General features: G+C 44.5%; 1 protein-coding gene across 4 annotated transcripts in view; it reads right to left on the bottom strand.

Annotated features, from left to right (window-relative positions):
• Positions 1-22722, bottom strand: part of FMR1 (fragile X messenger ribonucleoprotein 1) — a 37175-nt gene extending 14453 nt beyond the window's left edge. For 2 of the 4 annotated variants that reach the window (XM_075260679.1, XM_075260678.1), the window contains exons 1-7: positions 22420-22722; positions 12367-12419; positions 10036-10129; positions 9870-9902; positions 2378-2449; positions 2089-2237; positions 1067-1160 (exon numbers count right to left, since the gene is read on the bottom strand). In XM_075260679.1, coding sequence (XP_075116780.1) covers positions 1067-1160; positions 2089-2237; positions 2378-2449; positions 9870-9902; positions 10036-10129; positions 12367-12419; positions 22420-22671 — 747 coding nt within the window. In that variant the 5' untranslated portion in view covers positions 22672-22722. The remainder of the gene's footprint in view (positions 1-1066; positions 1161-2088; positions 2238-2377; positions 2450-9869; positions 9903-10035; positions 10130-12366; positions 12420-22419) is intronic. The other 2 variants (XM_075260681.1, XM_075260680.1) reach the window with 1 other exon arrangement.
• Between the last annotated feature and the right edge of the window lie 244 nt (positions 22723-22966).

Raw genomic sequence — 22966 nt, forward strand, 5'->3', positions numbered from 1 at the left:
CTATGTGCGGTATTATACACTACATGAACTATCAGCGAACTGTCGGCTTTCCCAATATGCACACCGGTGAATGAGATATCTGTGCCATTAAAATTTTAAAACTGATAACTCCCAAGTGTCAGAAGGGCGAGCCTTACTGCTCAGTGTCATCGCTGATCTGTTAGGAACGACCACCCCCCCACAGTACAGGGCTATGGAAGAGTACCATGATGGCCTTCCTTATAGTCCAGTGATGATGCTAGGCTGTAAGGCTTTCCCTTCTGACAGTGGGGAGATACTGGTGTGGAGAAATTAATGGCTTCAATATTGCCAGCGCTGGTGCGCATACCGGGAAAGCTAACAGTGTGCTGACTTCAGCGAACTAGCAGTATATAATAGCACACATCAATGAGGACGTGAAAGGTCCTCTTAAACCCCCTTTACGCACTTTGGTATTGGTTGCCCGTTGTTCTGGTCTGTTTAAGGACAGGTGCACAGATTATAACGGTGGTGGCTCCTGTTTTCAAAATGAAAGTGAAAAAGCCGTACGTACGAGACGTCTTTATATGCTAGTATCAGGCAGACATTGTGATGGAGCCTTCAATGCAACTTGTAAACGTATCCTGAGCTGTCAACTAGTTAAGCGGCCATGATCAATGCTCTATTAGAGCGGCTGTCAAAGTTATTGTGCCTGCACGAACAACATGACACCTAGTGTATATGTAGCGAAGAGCAAGAAAATCTCAGCGCCTTTTAGCAATATATACCTCAAACAGTGGGAAAAGGCGATACCTTGTTTCTATTCAGACTTGCATACGATTGTAAAGCAATCCATAGCTTAGATGCATAATACTATCGATCATTATAAATTTTATAGAAAGAGTCTTATGCTAATATTTCAGTATATTTATTTACAGGTCAGAAAACAAACAAGCAGTGTTCAATGTTACCTCTTTGTTCTATTCTGACCTACATCCACCAACTACCATTAGAATGGGACACAAAACTAAGCAATAAGCGCCTGATACCGTAATGAAGAATACGGTTTTTCTTAGATTTGACTCTGAAGGATAACTGCAGTGCTTACCAAGATAACAAGCTGGCCATTTTCTGAATCGTATGTGACTGAAAATGCTCCGACTGCCTTTTTGAAGTCTTTGTGAGCAGATTCTTTTGCGCACCTAAAAGCAGACAAAAAATTCATGATAATGCCAAGATTCATTTCCGTACAGTGTGTCAGCTAAACTATTACTATGACTGTCAGTGCAAAGAAGACACCGGATACTGAAAAAGACACACACACAGAAGACATTGCTACGTTATTGTGACTATTCGCCATCTTGACAGTATTTTACTAAAAATATACTGCAAGCAATAACATTGCAAGATACTATACGTGTTAGGGCTCGTTCACATCTGCGCCCGGTCTCCGTTCTGCAGGTTTCCGTTTCCTGCACAAAACAGAGGCAGGAGACGGAAACCTGCAGGCATGTTTCAAGCCCATTCATTTGAATGGGTTTGAAAGATGTCCGGCCGTGAGCGCCAGTGAGCGTTTTATGCTCTCCGACGCGAAACCGTTTTTTTTTTAATCGGACACAGAGTCGGACATGCAGTACTCTGTGTCCGGTTTTAAAAAAACGGCTTCGCGGCGGAGAGCATAAAACGCTCACCGCCGCACCCGGTCTGGCAGCTTTCCGTCTTCTGCATGCAGAAGACGGAAAGCTGAGAACGGAGACCCCAACGCTAGTGTGAACCTAGCGTCAGGGGGAACAGGAATGTATAGCGCTAAGTTACTCAAAGAGGACCTTTCACGTCCTCGGGCACAGGCGATGTATACACCGCTAGAAAGCCGACAGAGCGCTGAATTTGGCGCACTATTGGGTTTCTCGTTCTGTGCCCCCCTGAAGAGCTATTGTGCCGTTACTGTAGCACCTCAGTGTCTGAAGGGCGTTTCTGACAGTCAGGCAGGAACGCCCCTCCTCAAAGTAGCGTCTATTGCACAGTATTGAGAGAGGGGCGTTCTTTACCGCCCAGTGATGATGCTGAGCAGTGAAGAACGCCTTCCCTACTCCTGACAGTACTCATTCATAGACTGGGGGGTGTACTTACATTTGCCGCAAGTCTTCAGGAACGTCCAGTTTCACCTTGTGAAATGTGTTTTTCGTTGCTGGCTTGTTGGGGTTTACAGATCGCAGCCTTTCTATGGTGACAATCTCATTATAGGTGGCGTCGCAAGCTGCATATTCTATTACGTAAAACTAGGCCGAAAGAAATACAAAAATGTAAGATGTGACATTAAAACAAGATTCTTTCTCCCATAATTTTTGGGCTAGTAGAGAAAAATGTCCTTGCTTTCAAGCATAAGCTATAACAAAATAAAATGCAGACATATTCCTACCTCACCCTTTATCATTCTAACTTTAGCAAGCCACCAGCAGCATGGCTCTTTCTCATTTGCTCTGGAATAAACCTGAAAAACATTAAAGACACATTAAAATATAATTTTTTTTACAATGTGATCAATACATCACAGTTGAAGTTTTTTGCAAGGAGGCAAGGGAAGGTGAAAAAACAAAAGCCAAACACATCTGTCAAGGGGCCACACGGTGGCTCAGTGGTTAGCACTGCAGCCTTTCAGCGCTGGAGTCCTGGTGTTCAAATCCCGCCAAGGGCAAAAAACCCATCTGCAAGAAGTTTGTATGTTCTCCCCGTGTTTGCATGGATTTCCATCCCATATTCCAAAAAGACATACTGACAGGGAAAAATGTACATTGTGAGCTCTATGTGGGGCTCACAATCTACATTTAAAAAAAAAAAAAAAAAAAAAACACATCTGTCATTGATGCTCTGGTGTCTTCCAGCACAATCCCGTCCTGCTGCTCCCAGTGAAAGTCCTTAACGCCCATGACCGCTTACGCCAATCAACGGTCTCAGGATAGGACACGGGATGTCACAGGTGACATATATGAGTGACATCCTGGTTCAACTCCTAATAGGGCGTGGAAAATTCCGATAGTGGAAAAAAAAAGCTAGTGGCACCCATTGAAGTCAATGGGAGGCTTTTTTTTCAGCGTGGAAAATTCAGTACCAAATACAACGCCATTTTCCTTCGTGTGAATGGACCCTTAAGTCTCAACAGTCATGTAAGGGCTAGTTCACACAGGGGCAAGGAGGCGGATTTTGACAGTGGATTTCGCCTCAAAATCCGCCTCCATACAATGGTGGTCTGTGGAGACCACTAGCATTCTTTTTTCCGCTATTGGCGGCTTTCTTCGGCCGGCTTCCGTGGCTTGCTGAGCCGCGGCTTCGGCCTTGCGGCAGCAACCTCCGATGTTGGCTCATTCATTTCAGCCGACTCCAAGCGGAAAGCCGCGACCGCAACGGTCGAGGCAGGCAGGTTTTGACCCGAGAGTGACGTGGCTCCCCGCATCACTCTCGGTGCCAAAATCCGCCCCCCCATGCGACCGAACCCTAAGACGGAGGTCTTCCGCCGGAAGAAGCAATGGGAGCTGCAGGACCAGATCGTGGTGGGGGACACGAGAGCATGGGGAGAGAACAATATGTTTTTTTTTTGTTTTTTTTTATCCTCATCTTCCCCAGCTCGCTTGCTGAAAACTGTATATCCTGGACAACCCCTTTAACAAAACTGCACTCACACATAGGGCAAGAAGCCGAACTCTGTGAACCCATAAACCGATACAGGGAAAGCTGTCATTCACTGTGTGTGAGTGCGGTGACCGGACTCTCATTGTCTCTATTAAAGTAAGTTCACACGGCGGATACGGCCTCAAAATCCTGACCAAAAAGACGGCTCTCATTGACATCAATAGGAGCCGGTCAGTTCTTTTTTCCGGGAGCCATTTGTTCCGGTTCCCGGAAAAAAAGAAGCGGCAAGCAGGCTGCCAGGGACTAGCTTCTTGTCTGTCATCAGCGCCGCACCTCCCATGAGGCGACCTGAAGCGACCGCTTCAGGCGGCGCTATGTCAGGGCCCCAGGGTGGGCGGCATTTTTGCTTACCTAAGCCAGTCCAGGACAAGCTGTCCTGGACTGGCTTAGCACAGAGCGGTGATTTGGGGAGGCCACTGGAGCAGCGCTGCTCCAGCAGCTTCCCCTCACGCTCAGGCAGAGAGCAGGTCCTCTCCGTGCCTGCTCTCTGCCTGCGAACGGCGCTAAGCCCCGCCCCCCTTCGCAGAGCCACGCCCCCTCCTGGGGGGGGTGCTTTCTGTAGTTCGCCTTGGGTGGTGAAAGGGGTAGGTTCACCCCTGTCTGTCATTTAGTCCTTATTGGTTTACTTCAGCTCTGTATACTATTGTGTCTACGTATTCAGGTGAAACACAATAGATGCTGACTCTTATTATCAATAAGCTAATATACATAAGTAATAAATATATATTCTATAAATATTAGACACCTTCTTTCCCCACCTTTCTAACTCTGGACTACCCATGTTGCAAAATTTAGATCAACATACTGAACGCATTAACCATCATATTATGTGGCATCTGTAGTCACGTTATATTAGGTTACTTTTGGAGCATAAAATAAGTTGCAAACCTCGGGTTTGTGACTTTAGAGATGGCTTTTGCGCTTGTTTTCACTCTACCCTTGCTACTTTCTGGAAAGGGGGCGAGGAGATGGTGTGCTTGGGTGGGGTCCGAAAAAAAGGTCACAGACTCCACACTAAAATGATCAATTGCTCTAAATTACTGATACATGTATTGGAATTGCAGAAATCGATCCATAGCTTGTTACAGATTTACTTTCATAGGAAATCAATCACTGAGAGTTGCTGCTTCTGTCTGACCATGTCTTTTTGCGGGTCCATGATTGTGCATGACATATGGATGCAGACGTGGTTTTCTGCAGAACGTGGACCAGTTTTTGTAGACAGTAAAAACCATTATGTTCACGTGCATGCAGCCCAAGTCAGAGGTTTAGCTGACTGACTCAATAGCCCTGGTGAGTTGGTCCATTACTCCCGCCATATTTATGATCACTTGCCCTAGTTTTGTCATAGCTGGCTAAGGGCTAGTTCAGACGGGGCCAGTGTCCTGATTTTGGGCGGCAAGCCGCATCAGAACAGGACCAAAATGCGCCTGCCACGGCTTCCCGCTCCGGAGTAGGCCCAAACAAATGGGCCTAGTCTAGAGGGTGAGGTCAAGAGACGAACGCCGTGGAATCTGCCTGAAAAAAGGGCAGCTCGCTTCCTTTTTGCGCGAGCGGGAACACATCAATATTGCAAAAGAGAACGCTAGCGGTGTACATAGACCTCTATTGTGAGGGGGTGGAATTTGAAGTGGATTCGGCGTGAAAATCCGCCCCCTCTTGCCCCGTGTGAACGAGTGCTTAGATGTCAGTGTAGGAACACGTCCTTCTGAAGGATTTACTGTATATACTTGAGTATAAGCCGACCGAATATAAGCCGAGGCCCCTAATTTTACCACAAAAAACTGTGAAAACTTATTGACTCGAGTATAAGCCTAGGGGGGGAAAATGCAGCAGCTACTGGAAAATTTCAAAAATTAAAATGGTCGTAGTTTTTGGGTGCAGTAGTTGCTGGGTGCTGGGGAAGGGGAGGGGGTGTTTTGGTTGTCTGTCTGCCCCTTCCCTGAGCTTGAGGACTTGTTTTTTTCTTCCCCCACTTGGAATTCAGCCTGGCTGAATATAGGGTATCTGCAGTGCTCCTATTAACCCCTTCCTCACGGAATAGTAGCACTGTAGATCCCCTATATTCAGTAGACCGGGCACTTTCAGACACAGGGATACCTAATGTGTATGTGTTTCACAGTCATTTTCTACTTTTATATGTATTCTAGGGAAAGGAGGGATTTAGAATGTTTATTTCTTTATTTTTTTTTTTTTAATCTTTTTTTTTTTTGCACTATTTTATGGGAGATTCTATACATTGATATTGTGGCTGGTCATAGACCCCCTCCCCCAAAAAATAAATATATATACAATTCGGCTTATATTCGAGTATATACGGTATGAGGAGGTTTGTACCTTATCATAAATCAGAAAAATCCTCTGGCCATGCAAAACGCTGGTCAACAATGGCGATAAACCCACTTCATCCAGTGTTGATCTGTACCAAACTAGTCTGTAGTTCTAGCAGAGTGTGAATCATGCTTAAACTTTGCTGTGTAGCTTATCTACACTATGATTTCCATCCATAACACACCTATGGCAACCAATAAGGCTCCATTCAGAATATCACCATGACTTCTTTCCATAACAGGCCCGTGACAACTAAAACGGATCCATTTTCTAAAAGATCCCAATCTCTACTGATTCATTAGAAAATCTATCAGGTTTCCCATTAAGTCGCCAAAGCAACTACTGGTTTTAGCTTTTTCCAACGTAGGCCTAAAATGAGACCAGTATCAATTAGTTTCTATGTGTGGATAAAAGTCTTAGCGTGATCGGTTACACAAATCACCACACTACACCCCAATAAAATGAAGTGCACGCGGCCCAATACACAGGCATGTTACAACAAAAAAGCATCAAGCCATGAGCGACACAAGAAAGTGAAAATGAAACCATGTTGCCCATAGCAGCCAATTACAGCACAGCTTTCATTTTACCAGCCCTTCTTGGAAAATAATAGAGGCGCTGTGATTGGTTACTGGGCCATCATGTGGGCTTTCCCATATTACCGAATCAATCCCACTAGAAGGAGGAAAAATGAAGGGAATAGTTATATACTAGAGGGTTACCGCGAGCGGAGGATGTAATGACACCGCTATAGGCGTTGGATCCCAGTATGACCATGCGTCAGGTGGATTAATACGCATAAGACTTTGGGTACAGATTTCGACACCTGATCCCCCAACCTAGTGCAACTCTTACAGGCACGACCATACTCTTAAAGGGGTTGCTTAGGATTAGGATAGGGCCTACAGATCATTTATTTTCATTACTGCAAACTTCATACTCCTCCTTGTGAAAAATGCTCCTTAAAAATGATAAAAGGACTATTTTTGCTCGATCTCGTGCAACCTAAGACTTTCAATGGGAGGCAGAGACCGAAGTAGGAGGCTGAAGGAATAAATGTCCGGCACCATCTTGGTGTGGATTCCTGCCGAATCAGCCATTGAAAATCTCGACAGAAATCCGCAGGCTGTAAAGTGAGTGGCCCCCAAATGAAACCTTATAACAAAGGTAAGCCTATGGCTATATGCACACACCGTATTACGTACAGAGGTGTAGTACAATACCCGTGTATATTAAAATGTACAGCATGACAGTTTATTAAGCAGTTTTTCAATGCAAAAACTTCACTCCTTGAATTTGAGGGTGAAAATAGCAGTAAAATATGCAAACTCTACATGCCAGAAGTGCGGATTTTGCTGCGGATTTGCCATGGTCCAACAGCAACATCCGCAGCAGAAATATCCACTTGTGTACAGGTACTGAACAGATAACAGGCAAGTTCATTCTGAATTTTTTGCAGTGTATTCTGTAGTAGAGTCCAACTCAAAAAACGCCTCCCAACTACTCCATTCATTTCAATGGGAGTCAGGAGCAGATTTTTTTTCCTCTACTGGATGCATCATGGCCTATCTACAGGCCTATTCCACCTTGCAAGTCAATAAAATAAATAGGAGGCAGAAAAAAAACACCAATTTTTTTTTTTCTATTGCAGTTTTTTTCTGCCTAAATATTGGGTCAAGGGGCTTTTCTATCCCTCTAGCTAAAGGAGAAAAATCTGCTTCTATGGAAAATATTTTTTTTCCCTCCTGTAAAAAAACACTCTGTGTGAACTTGCTTATAAATCTTTCCTAAAATTTACTTAGGAACTTTTTAATAAATATTAAACTACCGTATATACTCGAGTATAAGCCGACCCGAATATAAGCCGAGGCCCCTAATTTTACCACAAAAAACTGGGAAAACTACTGGAAAATTTCAAAAATTAAAATGGTCGGAGTTTTTGGGTGCAGTAGGTGCTGGGGAAGGGGAGGGGGTGTTTTGGTTGTCTGTCTGCCCCTTCCCTGAGCTTGAGGACTGTTTTTTTTCTTCCCCCACTTGGAATTCAGTCTGGCTGAATATAGGGTATCTGCAGTGCTCCTATTAACCCCATCCTGACAGAACAGGAGCACTGCAGATCCCCGTATATTCAGTAGACCGGGCACTGTCAGACACAGGGATACCTAATGTGTGTGTGTTTCACAGTCATTTTCCACTTTTGTATGTATTCTAGGGAAAGGAGGGATTTACAACTTTTTTTTTTTTTTTTTGCACTATTTTATGGGATATTCTATACATAAATATTGTGGCTGGTCATAGACTTTCCTAAAAAAATAAAATAAAAAAAAAATAAATAAAAAAAAATTGCTGACTCGAGTATAAGCCGAGGGGGGCTTTTTCAGCACAAAAACTGTGCTGAAAAATTCGGCTTATACTCGAGTATATACGGTAAGTAAAAATTAAGATAAGTCAGGCCCTAGGCGTTTAATCACACAGGCAGTATACTGTTTTAGCTGTATCTCCATTGCAGTGCCCAACACAGATATTTCCATGTGGTTTACTACCCCGCACAAAGTTACCTTTATGTAACGTAAGTGGAAACTAAGCCAGTGTAATAGAAAGCCAGATAACCCTGAGAACTGTCACATTATATCTGGATTATATCACATTGGGCCAGAAAATACATATTTAAGAAGAACGCACTTTGCATGCAATTTTCTGTGACTCTTCCATGCGGACTGTGCTAAAATAGATGTGCAAATCCTGCTCCACGTTACTTACCGTACTTAAAAGCTAGCTGGGAAAAAAAAAATGTAGGCGCTTGTTGTCTACAAGCTCCTGGTCCTCCTGACAGTTCCCCAATTTTGTGGCACTCCTTCTGGGTGTCTGCTTTATACCTAGGTGCATATGCCTAGTGCCAGACATCTGGCATCCATGTAGGTGCTGGACCTTCCTTTCCCTGATTTCCAATCAATGGCACAGGCCAATGACAAGAGCAATACGCTTGGAAAATTGGCCAATGGGAAGCGTAATATGAAAGAGTGTCTGTCAGGTCCAAATTACCTCCTAAACCAATTGTTTGTCCGTCGTCTTAAAACTGAAACTAGCAGAAGAAAAAGTCTGCAGCGGATGTGAACAGAGCCTTAGGCTGGTGGCAGACGACTGTGCTGTGGGTCAGTGCTTTATCCGTGTATTTCATAGATGGGCCCGTACACAGGAACATGATTTTCACTGTCCCGTGTGCGGGTCGACAGTCCGGGCCGTGTCAGATAGGACATGTCCTATTCCTGTCCTATTTTGCAGCCCATGCTTCCATGTATGAGTCATGTAAGCACGGCCCATGCACGGGTGGCACAAGGGGATATCCCCGTGTGCCGTCCGGGTTTCTAAATTACGGCAGGCTGGTTGCAGCACGGTCGTCGGCAACTAACCTTAGTAATGTCATGTTTTTGCTGATTTTTTTGGGAAAATGCCAGCAAAAAGGTAATGTATGAAGACAGTGGTGCCAATATGAATAGTTGCCATTACATCGTGATTCTTTCAACTGCTGCCAGTAGGTAAAAAAAGAAAAACCCTAAATAAGTGTAAATGCTTAAAATGTCTATAATTATGGACTGGCTGTAAGTATAAACTATACTCTTCCAGGGCCAAACCATCCCATACAATGCCTGCAGAGCCAGGTACGTCCGCCATATATGGACCATATCCCCGCACATGCCCCTATGTAACCTATGAAGACAGAATTTGCTTCTTTTTAGCCTAAATGAGAACTTTCAAGCATGTTCTTGAGCTCAAACAAAATCACAACACAGCGTAGACACAGAAAACACAATATAGGTGGGCAATACAGGGCACAAGGATTGGCTGCGGAAAAACAATACGCTTTGTTTAGTAAACTGGCATTCCTCACAACCTACCATGAAATCATCTTCGCCTTTCACCCTCAAAAACTAAAAAGGATAAATGGAAAAAAGAACAGTTTATTATCTGGGACTGGAATAATATATATATATATCAGGACAGCACAGGGATGGGGATGATACAGATGCTACGCACAACTACCACAATGGAGGTTCCACTTACCTCAACTTCATCGCTCTCGTTTATGTCCTTATTGTAACCTGAAGGCGGCGGGAATCTGACATCATGAAATGGTATCTGTCGCTCTGGCTGCCAGCTGCAAATAAAAGTCCAGCACAATTGTCCTTTGTAATTGAATAGGCAAGACAGCTGACCTGCAAATACGTAATACACAAACTACACAGCTCTAGTCTCCTCGCACTCAGTCACACATGTTATAATTAAACTACTTACCATAATAGAATAAAATACTTACCCAGGCTACAATACTACCCCAGCTCCTAATGTGCCTTGTGAGTTGTAACCATTATGTGCCGCCTGGTGACTGCACTATACTTGGATTATGCCTGGCTATTCTATTGAATGCTAGTCAAATGCTAGGTCATGGGGCGACCACTGGGACCAGCGTCACCAGAAAAGGAGGTGGACAATAGTACCCTGTTCCCCAAGCTACAAGAGACGAGGTGGAGTCTGAAGTGAGGGACAGCCAAGGGGAACAAGGGAGTCCCAGTGCTCGGATTCACAACCTGCCCAATGGCATTAACAGCCATTTAAACCTATGTATAATCCTACGCTCAGCATTCTTTATAGGCACGGCTCATCTCTACTTCCAAAAGCGGATAGTCACATATTGCTTATAAAGTTTGTTCACTCACCTGTGCCAACCAAAAGAGACAATTGTTAGCAGCCGCTGACCAGCCTCATACATACAAACGTTCAAAAGATAGTAATGAGGGGTAGAAGGGATTAGCTTTGTTTTTGGGGTGTCCATAAGTAAATATTAAAGAGCACCTTTCATCAGTTGGGGCACATGCGGTTTTATATTTCGCTAGAAAGCAGACAGTGCGCTGAATTTCAAAATCTGCGCCCCCGGTGAAAAGCTATCGGTGCCAGTACCGTCAGCTCTTCATCGTCAGAAGGGCGTTCCTGACAGTCAGTCAGGAACGCCCTTCCTCACAGCAGCGCCTATAGCGTTGTACTGTGAGAGTGGGGAGGAACGCCTCCCTCGTCTATGGACGAGTACTGTGAGGAGAGGGAGGGGGCTTTCTTCACCGCTCACACAGTAGAGCGCTATAGAGGCTGCTGTGAGGAAGGGCGTTCCTGGCTGACTATCAGGAATGCCCTTCTGACGGTGAAGAGCTGCAGTACCGGCACCGATAGCTCTTCACCTGGGGAACAAATTGTGAGAGCCGCCAGTGTGATGAATTCAGCGCACTGTCGGCTTTCTAGCGGTATATAAAACTGTGCCCCAACTGATGAAAGGCCCTCTTTAACTACAAAGCTGCCAGCATCTCATCAATCATCAAAAAGAGGCTTCAAGCTTTTTATACAGTCAAAAAAACTCCTAAGAGACTTAAAAGTGAACTTGTCAGGTGACTTCTGCTGTGTATCCGACAGCAGAATATCAGAGAGGGAGACAAGCTGAGCTCTGTGATATAGAAGTTTATGTGATTTGGATCAGGAGCAAAGTAAATCCTGACAGGACTCCTAGGAAAATGGAGAGTCCTGCTTACCCCGCCCACACTTTGAGATTGACAGCTTTCCCTGTATCAGTGGATGTACACAGAAGGCTGTCAATCATTGTGTGTGGGCGGGGTCAGTAGGACTCTCTTCTCTCCCAGGAGTCCGGTCAGGACTGACTTTGCTCCTGCTCCAAATCATATAACTCACAGGACTCTTCTTGCTCTGTTATATTCCGCTCTCAGATATGGTGACAGAAAGGGCAAGGTTGCCTTAAATTTAAAGGACTGTATTTAGCATAACTGCATATATAATAATAATAATATAATATTCTATCTATCTATCTATCGGGACAACATTGCAATCTGTTACTACAATATAGGTGCCTTTGTTCAACGACAACTCCCTACAGACAGAAATGGTCGGAAACTGGAAGTTTCTTGACTGACAGGTTCTTGCTGTTCTACCCAGGATCCTATGTATATATTACCCCGCACACATATTATTTCCTGTAATGGCAGCACCTTATGCCTGATGTGTATCCTTCACACATGAGTTAGCTTTCAAAGTGGCGGAAAGCTACAGCGTAGTAGAATGATTTGCCAGGCAATTACGTCACCGCTTTTAGCTGCAAGTACTAGCAAATACAATGGCATCTTCACCTTCACAAGTCGCCATTCCACTTTTATTCGTTTTCTTAGTGATAAAACCATTCTCACTTAATTTAGATGGTGAGTTATGGATATGTAACAATGGATGCACGGACTCATTCACTGTATAAGGGCTGTATAATGGTATATAGATACAGCAGACAGGATCTGAACTGTGTGCTCAGTACATCTGGCCTCAATTACCGTCAGCCCAGGTACTTACTTATTCTCGAAGGTAACAGTTATGGAATCCTCATGTACATCCTTCACAAACGCCTGAAAGAGAGAAGACAAAGGAGCCATAAGAGAGAATGAAGCGAAATATATAATGTACGTGCACATAATGTTACGGTGGATTAACCATGTCCAACACTACTGCTAAATTGTTGGTCCCCTCGTTTATTGAAAGAAAAAAACCCACAATGGTCACAGAAAAGACAAAAGTAATAATAAATAAAACTTCTATGAAAATGAACAAGTGAAAGTCAGACATTGCTTTTCGCTTCAACAGAATTTTTTGGAAAATAAAACTCATGAAACAGGCCTGGACAGAAATGATGGTTCCCTTAACTCAATGAGACTTCTGCACCTCAGCAGGTATTTTAGGCCACTCTCATGAGCAAACTGCTCCAGTTGTGCCTTTCCCAGACAGCATGTTTCAGCTCCATCCAAAGATGCTCAATAGGATTTAGGTCGGGGCTCATAGAAGGCCAATGTTTTCCTCTTAGCCATTCTTGGGTGTTTTTAGCTGTGCGCTTTGGGTCATAATCCTGTTACAAGACCCATGACCTGTGACTGAGACCAAGGTTTCTGACACTGGGCAGCACATTTCTCTCTAGAATCACCTGATAGTCTTAAGATTTCATTGTACCCTGCACAGATTCAAGACACCCTGTGCCAGATGCAGCAAAGCAGCCCCAGAACATAACAGAGCCTCCTCCATGTTTCACAGTAGGGAAAGTGTTCTTTTCAAGATATGCTTCATTTTTCCATCTGTGAACATAGAGCTGATGTGACGTGCCAAAAAAATTTGATGATTTTTTTTTTTTTTTGTCTCATTAGTCCATAGGACATTGTCCCAGAAGCTTTGTGGATTGCCAACATGTAATCTGGTTATTATTACTTTTGTCAATTTTGTCCACGTGTGTATATACAGTACAGACCAAAAATTTGGACACACCTTCTCATTCAAAGAGTTTTCTGTATTTTCATGACTATGAAAATTGTAGATTCACACTGAAGGCATCAAAACTATGAATTAACACATGTGGAATTATATACTTAATAAAAAAGTGTGAAACAACTGAAAATATGTCTTATATCCTAGGTTGTTCAAAGTAGCCACCTTTTGCTTTGATTCCTGCTTTGCACACTCTTGGCATTCTCTTGATGAGCTTCAAGAGGTAGTCACCGGAAATGGTTTTCCAACAATCTTAAAGGAGTTGCCAGAGATGCTTAGCACTTGTTGTCCTTTTTGCCTTCACTCTGCGGTCCAGCTCACCCCAAACCATCTCGATTGGGTTCAGCTCTGGTGACTGTGGAGGCCAGGTCATCTGGCGTAGCACCCCATCACTCTCCTTCTTGGTCAGATAGCCCTTACACAGCCTGGAGGTGGTTGGGGTCATTGTCCTGTTGAAAAATAAATGATGGTCCAACTAAACGCAAACCGGATGGAATAGCATGCTGCTGCAAGATTCTGTGGTAGCCATGTTGGTTCAGTATGCCTTTAATTTTGAATAAATCCCCAACAATGTCACCAGCAAAGCACCCCCCCACCATCACACCTCCTCCTCCATTCTTCACGGTGGCAACCAGGTAGAATCCATCCGTTCACCTTTTCTGCGTCGCACAAAGACATGGTGGTTGAAACCAAAGATCTCAAATTTGAACTCATGAGATCCAAGCACAAATTTCCACTGGTTTAATGTCCATTCCTTGTCTTCATTAGCCCAAACAATTCTCTTCTGCTTGTTGCCTGTCCTTAGCAGTGGTTTTCTAGCAGCTATATTACCATGAAGGCCGGCGGCTACACAAAGTCTCCTCTTACCAGTTGTTGTAGAGATGTGTCTGCTGCTAGACCTCTGTGTGGCATTGACCTGGTCTCTAATCTGAGCTGCTGGTAACCTGCGATTTCTGAGGCTGGTGACTCGGATGAACTTCTCCTCCGCAGCAGAGGTGACTCTTGGTCTTCCTTTCCTCATGTGAACCAGTTTCTTTGTAGCGCTTGATGGTTTTTGCAACTGCACTTGGGGACACTTTCAAAGTTCTCCAAATTTTTCGGACTGACTGACCTTCATCTCTTAAAGTAATGATGGCCACTCGTTTTTCTTTACTTAGCTGATTTTTTTCTTGCCATAATACAAACTCTAACAGTCTATTCAGTAGGACTATCAGCTGTGTATCCACCTGACTTCTGCACAACACAACTGATGGTCCCAACCCCATTTATAAGGCAAGAAATCCCACTTATTAAACCTAACAGGGCACACCTGTGAAGTGAAAACCATTTCCGGTGACTAACTCTTAAAGTTCATCAAGAAAATGCCAAGAGTGTGCAAAGCAGTAATCAAAGCAAAAGGTGGCTACTTTGAAGAACCTAGAATATAAGACAGATTTTCAGTTGTTTCACACTTTTTTATTAAGTATATAATTCCACATGTGTTAATTCATAGTTTTGATGCCTTCAGTGTGAATCTACAATTATCATAGTAATGAAATACAGAAAACTCTTTGAATGAGAAGGTGTGTCCAAACTTTTGGTCTGTACTGTATAAGAAATTGCGCAAATGGGGTTTTCCAGGATCAGGATAGGTCATCAGTATCAGACCGGCCGGGGTCTGACGCTCTGAAACTATTCCAATGAGCTTATGAAAGGGGCCACGACACTCGGCAGAGTCCTTCTACCTATATGTGTCTACTTTATAGTCGTAGCTATGTGTAGAGTTCTGGAGCCTCTTAGAGTTCCATCGATAACTCAGAATTCCATTTCCCACTACATATGGAGTGGCCAATGCAAGACCTTGTGAGGATCCCCCTCTTCCAGGTCCATACACTGTGGGTGGGTAAGGTGGGTGGGTGTTGGACATGCACTGGTCTGATACCGATCCCAAGGTTAGGCCATCACTGTTCAGATTTGGACAACCCCTTTAAGTATCAGTTCTGATTTTCAGACAGCTATATTTATTTGTAAGCTTTCTTGCCCTTTTCACAGCTTTTTACTTTTCTATGTGAACAGTAGTAATACATTGTGTTGCAGATGGAATCTGTCTTATTTATGTTCACATCCTCACCCCGCCCCAAGTGTGAACCTAGCCTAAATAGTCAAAACACATTCTTTTGTGAAGAGTATTAATATCTACTGATCTGTATAGAGAAGTGGAAGTAAGTGGGGTAGTGGTAAAAGATTACACATAGAGGTTGTACAACTTTTTACTCAATGTTCAATCTCTAATATGACAGATACACAGAAGGGCAAAATACGCGGTATAATGGAGAAAGTAGGATCCGCCTCCTTGACCAGCAGGTTCTGTCTGATGTATCTACCACCAGCAACATGGTTACTAGAGCAAAGGATGCATCCAACAAAGAAAAACATGCGGAATTACACTAGGTTCATACTTGCATCTGGTGTCCATACGCTAACAAACCGTAAAAAGAAAATAAAAAATCCCAAATTGGTCCAAAAAGGATTCCAAACGGTTATATAGCAGATGCCTGAATTCTTCTTTTAAGACGGATTAGTCAATGGGTCAGTGTGTTTTTGACAATTATGCCCCCCCTTCATTCTGAGCATGTGCAGAAGGAAAAATGTCTTCCATTGTCTTGGAAAAAAAACAAAAAAAAAAAACAAACAGATTTGTTGCTGTCTGTCTGCTATCCTTATTTTTCTGGACAGAGAAGAAGCCCAGCAAGTCCGACTTTATTCTCCACCCAAAAGAGCGGATACCATATGGAAATGCTCAAAGCGCATCTGTGGATAGTTTACACGACCTGATTAAATCAATAGGTTTTAAAATGAACTGTCTCGGATTTTGATCCACCAATAGAAAGTCTTGGACAACCCCTTTAAGGCTAGCTAATTGAAAATAATTCTAACTAATTTAGATCTCAAATAGGTAAAGAGAATTTTGCTTCTTTCTACCTAAAGACATAGATAAAGCTCGACTGCTTCATAAATGGCCAACGGTCATGTTCAGACAGAAATAGTAAAGACCCTCAAAGTCAGGAAAAAGCCAGTGATGGATATATATATATATATATATATATATATATATATACACAACAAACTATGTATCCAATTACATGATATCAAATGGCTATATTCACATCTGCATCAAGAGTCTCTGTCGCAATGATTGACAGAAAACGCTGGACAAAAAGTCCTAAAAGCCTGATTTATTTATCAGGTAAAAAAAAAACAACAACAACCGATAGACCCCATTTAAGGCCCGGTTCACATCTGTTTTCAGCAATCCCGTTCCCCTAACCACATGTGGGGCCTTAGCCTGAGCTTTTTTTGTTGCAGATTTTGTTGCGTTTTCAGTGAATGGAGCTACCCCAATGCTGCGACCTCTTCAATCCCCTGATCTGTGGGGGTCCTGGTTGTCAGACCCCACTGATCACAAACTGAAGACTTATCCTAAATAAAGGTTATGAATATACAAGTCCTTTAGAGAGTCAGGCACCAGAACCCAGTGTATCTACACAGCCCTGCACATAGATACGGTTAGGATCATCTGAATCAAAACGTGTTTTTAACTTTGTGAACCTCCATTGCCAAAATATGGCTATTTTTTATCAATATGCAAATGAACTCTTTGGAGCAATAAAGGCATTGCTGCTTAACTCTCTGGAACAATGACAATATCCTCATTGCTCCATAAACCTTATCCGAACATTGACAAAAACAGCAATATCGCAGCAAAGGAGGTAGTGATTCACAAGGGAAGGAACCATGTTTGATTTAGGTGCCCTAAGGGCGTGTTCACACCTGCGCCCGGTCTCTGCTTTGCAGGTTTCCGTCTTCTGCCCGAGAAACTGGACAGGAGATGGAAACTATCAGTCAGTTTTCAGACCCATTCACTTGAATAGGTTTGCAAAGTGACCCGTGAGTGTCTTCTGCCTCTCCGCAGCTAAACCGTTTTTTTTTTTTTAACCGAACACAAAGACGGACACACAGGACGTCGTGTCCGGTTAAAAAAAAACGGTTTAGCTGCGGAGAGGCAGAAGACGCTCACGGGCGGACACTGATTTCCAGGATTCCATCTCCTGTCCAGTTTCTCGGGCAGAAGATGGAAACCCACAAAGCGGAGACCGGGCGCAGGTGTGAACCCGCTCTAACCTATCTACCTGTGGGGCTGGGTTAATATGCGAGGTTCTGGTGACAGGCTCCCTCTAATTGCAGCAATGTCTAGCACATTTTACAATGAATTTTCATCTGTAAGATAATGAGCAGCAAAGTGGAAACCTCTGGTTTATTAGTAGAGGAACAACGTGCTACTGAAATTCATTGTAAAATGTGATACTCATTACTGCAACCAGAAAAGCAAGCAAAACCCAAAACTTAGGATAGATCATGTAGATTAGATTGGCTAGAGTCTGACAACCAAGACCCCCACAGATCAGACCAGGTTCACATCTGCACTGGGAGTCTCTGCCACAGATGCCATCTACAATCTGAACGTTGGCGTTTTTAGACTGAAACCACTTTTTAGCAGACGGGCAGATCTGAACGACGGAGAGACGAATGTTAGAGTGAACCTGGCATCAGCTAACTGAAGTCCAGGGAGAACCGCGTCAGCTTGCTGCGTGATGTGACATGGCTTGTTTGCCACGCTGTACCTCAGTAGGCAACTAAAACCATGTACACACAGGAAATCTGATGCGCTTGGGTTAGATATTGACCTTACACATAGCACGACGAGGTTCTCTTTTGATGTAAAAATGGTAACACTAAGGCTAAATCCCCACGTAGAGGGTCACAGCAAAAAAGCACTGCGGGAAAAACTGCGGCACTAACGCATCTCAGTTTTTCCCATTGCGCTTTGCACAGAAAGTCTGCGGAGGTTTCCTCTGCGGAATTTCTGCTGCAATTATACCTATAGGGAAATCGCCAGCGTTTCCGTAGGTATAACTGACATGCTCCGATTTCCAAAACCGTGATGGTTTGGAAATCGCAGTCCACTCTGCAGCGACTGTAAAACATTGCGTTTTTATGCTACGGCGTTTACGCCACATGGGGCCCTGGCCTAAAAGAGTTTTCCAGGACTTGTAGACTTATTGATGTCGTATTCTTAGACAAAATCCTCTGTGTAGTCGCCATTCCAGGTTACTGCAGCTCAGTTCCCATTCTGATCACTGATCTGATCATGACGATCTATAGAAAGGATTGGTCAGCAATATCTAAGTCCTGGTAAACCGTATAAGAAATTATAGTAGCAGCAGGAAAAGTTATACAATAAAAAAAAGTCTGATCAAGATAATGATAATGGAGGTACCGTCCCATGTTCCCCTCTCTGACTGAGGAACGCAGCCATTCAATCATTTCTATGCTTGGGTATCTCCAGAAGTCAGATAGATAAGCATAAACCATCACTGTCTGCGATAGATGGATGTACAATGGAGACCCTAGTGAACCCCCAACACGATACTATTTATTTCCTACCCTGTGGATAGGAGATACGTTGTCTTTGAGGGAAGACACCTTTGACTTTGAGTTCTTAACATTTGTCTGACCTGAAGATGGAAAAAAGTTGTATCACTCAGTGAACGTTCGGTGTATGTGTACCCTTGGAGAGCCGTAGAGCCCTAGGTAGAAATAAATGTATCAGACTATGGAGGTGGGAAGATGTTCATCAGACCTATAGAAGATCACCCTTGTGCTCTCAGAGTACTAGTGACACCAACACAAGTTAGGATACAGTGCAGCGGCTCTCAAAAGGTTTTCCCAGTAGCCACATTTCTAACCTATCACAAGGTATCTGATCTCTAGATCTAACCGCATGGACCTAGGGCTGGACAGTTATGATCGAAATCAAAATCCCAATTAATTGAACATTTTACCTTGATTATGATTATTTTAGGACACTCCCTTTCCTACATGCCATGCCAGGTTGAATTTTGGCACTGGTTATTCGCACATTAACAATCCTGACTGGATAGTGTACATGTCCTCGATCCAATGGCAGCGAGAGACAGGATGGCACGGGTGCAAAATAACTGAAATAATCAATGTGAGCAAATTTCACGTTTAAAGAAGACCTTTCACCTCCTGGGGCACATGCGGTTTGATACACGGCTAGAAAGCAGACAGTGGATGAATTCAACGGCTTTCCCGTTCTGTGGCCCCGGTGAAGGGCTATTGGTGCTGGTACTGTATCTCTTCACTGTCAGATGGGCGTTTATGACAGTCAGTCAGGAACGTCCTTCTCAACAGCGGCGTCTATAGCGCTGTACTGTGAGAGCGGTGAGGTGTCATCACTGGGCGGTAAGCAATGCCCCCTCTCATAGTACAGAGCAATAGACACTACTGTGAGGAAGGGCGTTCCTGACTGACTGTCATAAACGCCCATCTGACAGTGAAGAGATACGGTACCAGCACCAATAGCCCTTCACCGGGGCCACAGAACGGGAAAGCCGTTGAATTCATCCACTGTCTGCTTTCTAGCCGTGTATCAAACCGCATGTGTCATAAACGCCCTTCTGACGGCGTATAGCTGTATATTACACCGCATGTGCCCCAGGAAGTGAAAGGTCCTCTTTAACTGAGCTGATTTTCGGTTTTTTTTAAATTAATTGCCCAGAACTATTTGGACCCCAATGATAAAGAGAACAGCACGGAGTCACGGCGGGGATTTCAAGCGGTATATAAAACCGCATGTGTAGGACAGAAAGGATCCTCTATAAGTTGGCCACAGCAAAAGCACCTTTTTACTCTGTACCCCTTATACCATCGATATACCTAATCGGCATATGATAAAAGGGTTACCATCTCCAAACTTTACCCTTCTGTCAAGCTTTAAGAATCTCTATTTAGATGTTTCTAGGACAGTGGCAGGACAAGCACTGTAGCTACTATTACAGATCCCACTGCATTACCAGCTACAGATAAACTGGCTGACAACTCGTGTTGTAACTATAACAATAGTCATATCTGTTGTCACTGTACTTTCCCAGAGACAGATGGACTTGCATTATTTCTAACCTGACAAAGGACAGTTCAAGGTCTTGAATGTACTGATGGCTGAGGTTACTGGAAATGTTATTTTAAGTGGACTTGAGTGATCTGTGGACAGCATGTGATAGATAAGGAGCCGCCAAAAAGCGTGTCGTTTATTATATGTTAACATGTATTCCATCAGCAGATGCTTCTGATGACTTAAAGGGGTTGTTCAGGATTAGAAGAATCTGGCTGCTACATTTGTTGGCAGGTGCAATGCCGCATATAGTCTGTAGATATCTGTAGCACTGATTTAGGAGATGAGCCATTTGTTTTGTAATGCTGAACAACCCCTTAAAAGAAGTTTTCTTAAAACTTCTTAATCAATGACCTAACCGTACTTGAACCTTAATTAAAGAGGACCTTTCCCCGACTCCAGTTCTTTACATCATTTTATAGGTGCTGCTTCCCTGATTTCGGCACAGTTGGAATTTTTTCTCTAGCCCCCTCTGTTCCCAAAATATTGGTGCTGTCCGATATGCAATTTAGGCTCTGTACTGTCAGGAGGGCGGAGTCAGACAAGGGGTGTGATTGTGAGCTCTGACACTGGCTGCCTCTGATTGGAGCTCTGCATCACACCCCCACCTGACACCGCCCTCTGACGTTACAGAGCTTACATTGGACATCAGGCACCAGAACTGACTGTGCTTGTTGCTCAGGATCAGAGTGGGCTAGAGAAATAATTCCAACTGCGCTGGAGTCAGGAAGCGAAGCCTATTAACAGATGGTAAGAACTAGAATTGGTTGAGGTGGTAAAAGGTCCTCTTTAAAGATCCTTGAGGGTCTGACACCCGGGACTCTCTTGGATCAGCTTACCATGTGATGCCATGTTCATTGGTCAGTTCCATTCAAGTGAATGGGCTGAGCTGCGATTCCAAGTGTACAAATGGACAGTGCCCTGCTTGATAAACACTGAGGAGGCTGCAACGCTCTCCCGAACACTGCATCGTCATCAAACAGTTGGCTGTCCGGGGTCCTGGGTATCGGACCCCTGCTGATTTTTAACTCATGACCTGTCTTAGGGGTAGGTTGTCAATTAGAATGATCTGGAGAACCCCTTTAAGTCTTGGCTCTTGGGGGTCAGTTTTCACACACAGTGACTGACACGTTCCCCAGCACACACTCCTATCGGGGAATTGACGATACAGAATTACATGTATGGGATGAATGTCATGTTTCACATCTATTGGTTTCATTCATTCTAGTTTCTTGGACACCTTGTCAAGATTCTTGTTAAAGGTCACCTGTGAGCTCCCAAACTGGTATGGCAGTGCCAGGGGCAGGGTTGGGTGGCGAAACAGCATTACTGATGGAGTTTCTACCTGTAATACACACCCTGGTGCCTTAGGAACCTCTTTTACATGTTGAATAACAGTCCTAATTTGCAGTATTGGGTGCAGGATATTAGAAATCCTGATGCCAGCAGCAACTTTGTAGCTGTCCAGCCTCAGCATGGCATCTGATGAAGACTACCCAGTCCCCGGTGGGGATGCCCAACCAAACCCAGAAAAATGGAGCCTGCATGGGCAGCCATATTGGCTGTCACCCTGCTTTTCCAGGATCAGACAGATCTAAAAATAAAAGAAAAACCTACTATAAAATATGTGATTCCAGAAACAAGATGCAACGATGGAATATAGCCATCGGATGGGCACCAGGGTAATGCCAGTGGCTATGAATGGGTTAAATAGGTTAAGTAAAATTCTATAGAAAACATGCCCTGCCCAGTATGGAGATGACATGATATATGTGGACATCCTAGAAGGGGGAGGGCTACATCTTAGGTGATAGCTGAGAGAAGATTGGAGGTGACAGGGGGGGGGGGGATGCTGCTGCAGCTGCAGGAGGAGGAGGATGGGGATCAGTGCCCTCATGCCAGGCAGCAGGTGGAGGATGGCACTGATGAAATGTAATATGAATGGAGGGAGGGGAAGTTTGCAAGTCATTATGTGCAGCTCCAGGCCTGTGTCCCTGTCATTCAAGCCGGGCCTGGAGCTGCACTCTCCTTCCATCCCTGGCCATGGAGAACGCGCTCTTCCGGGGATGCACAGGCCTCACCTTGTAGAAGGCTCCATTGGAGCCCCGCACCTCCACCACCAGCTCCTCCATGTTGCTCGGCGCGATGCCCTGGTCACTGGCTGCGGATAAGGCGGTCCCTCCAGGCCTCTGTCTCCTCTCGTCAGTGGTTGGACCGCAGCATGAGCGCCGCTGGCCGGCCGTCCCCTCTCCTCCTCCTCCCGGGAAATGAAACCGAAACGGGCCCCCGTCTGGCGAAAGGATTCCCCCCTCACCCGCCTCGAATGTAAACATTAAAACGCGATCACGTGACGGAGGCCGCGGCTTCGATCACGCCCATTCACAAACAGCGGGCGCAGCCTAACCTAGTGGCTGCGTGACGTCGGCGGCGATTGGCAGCCTCGGGGACCAAGAGAACGGCGACGTTCGCAAGCGTTGTCCAATCAGAAGGCAGAATCCTTCTGGTTATTTATTTATTTGGACTGTGTGGAGCGGTCGCGGCTGACGTCAGGATAGGGGGCGGGACGTTCAGCCGGGGTTGCCATGGAGGTGAGGGAGCAGACAGGGGTGTGGCTGAAGAGCGCGTCTG

Source organism: Leptodactylus fuscus, chromosome 11, assembly GCF_031893055.1.
Source record: "Leptodactylus fuscus isolate aLepFus1 chromosome 11, aLepFus1.hap2, whole genome shotgun sequence".
Lineage (NCBI taxonomy): Eukaryota > Metazoa > Chordata > Amphibia > Anura > Leptodactylidae > Leptodactylus > Leptodactylus fuscus.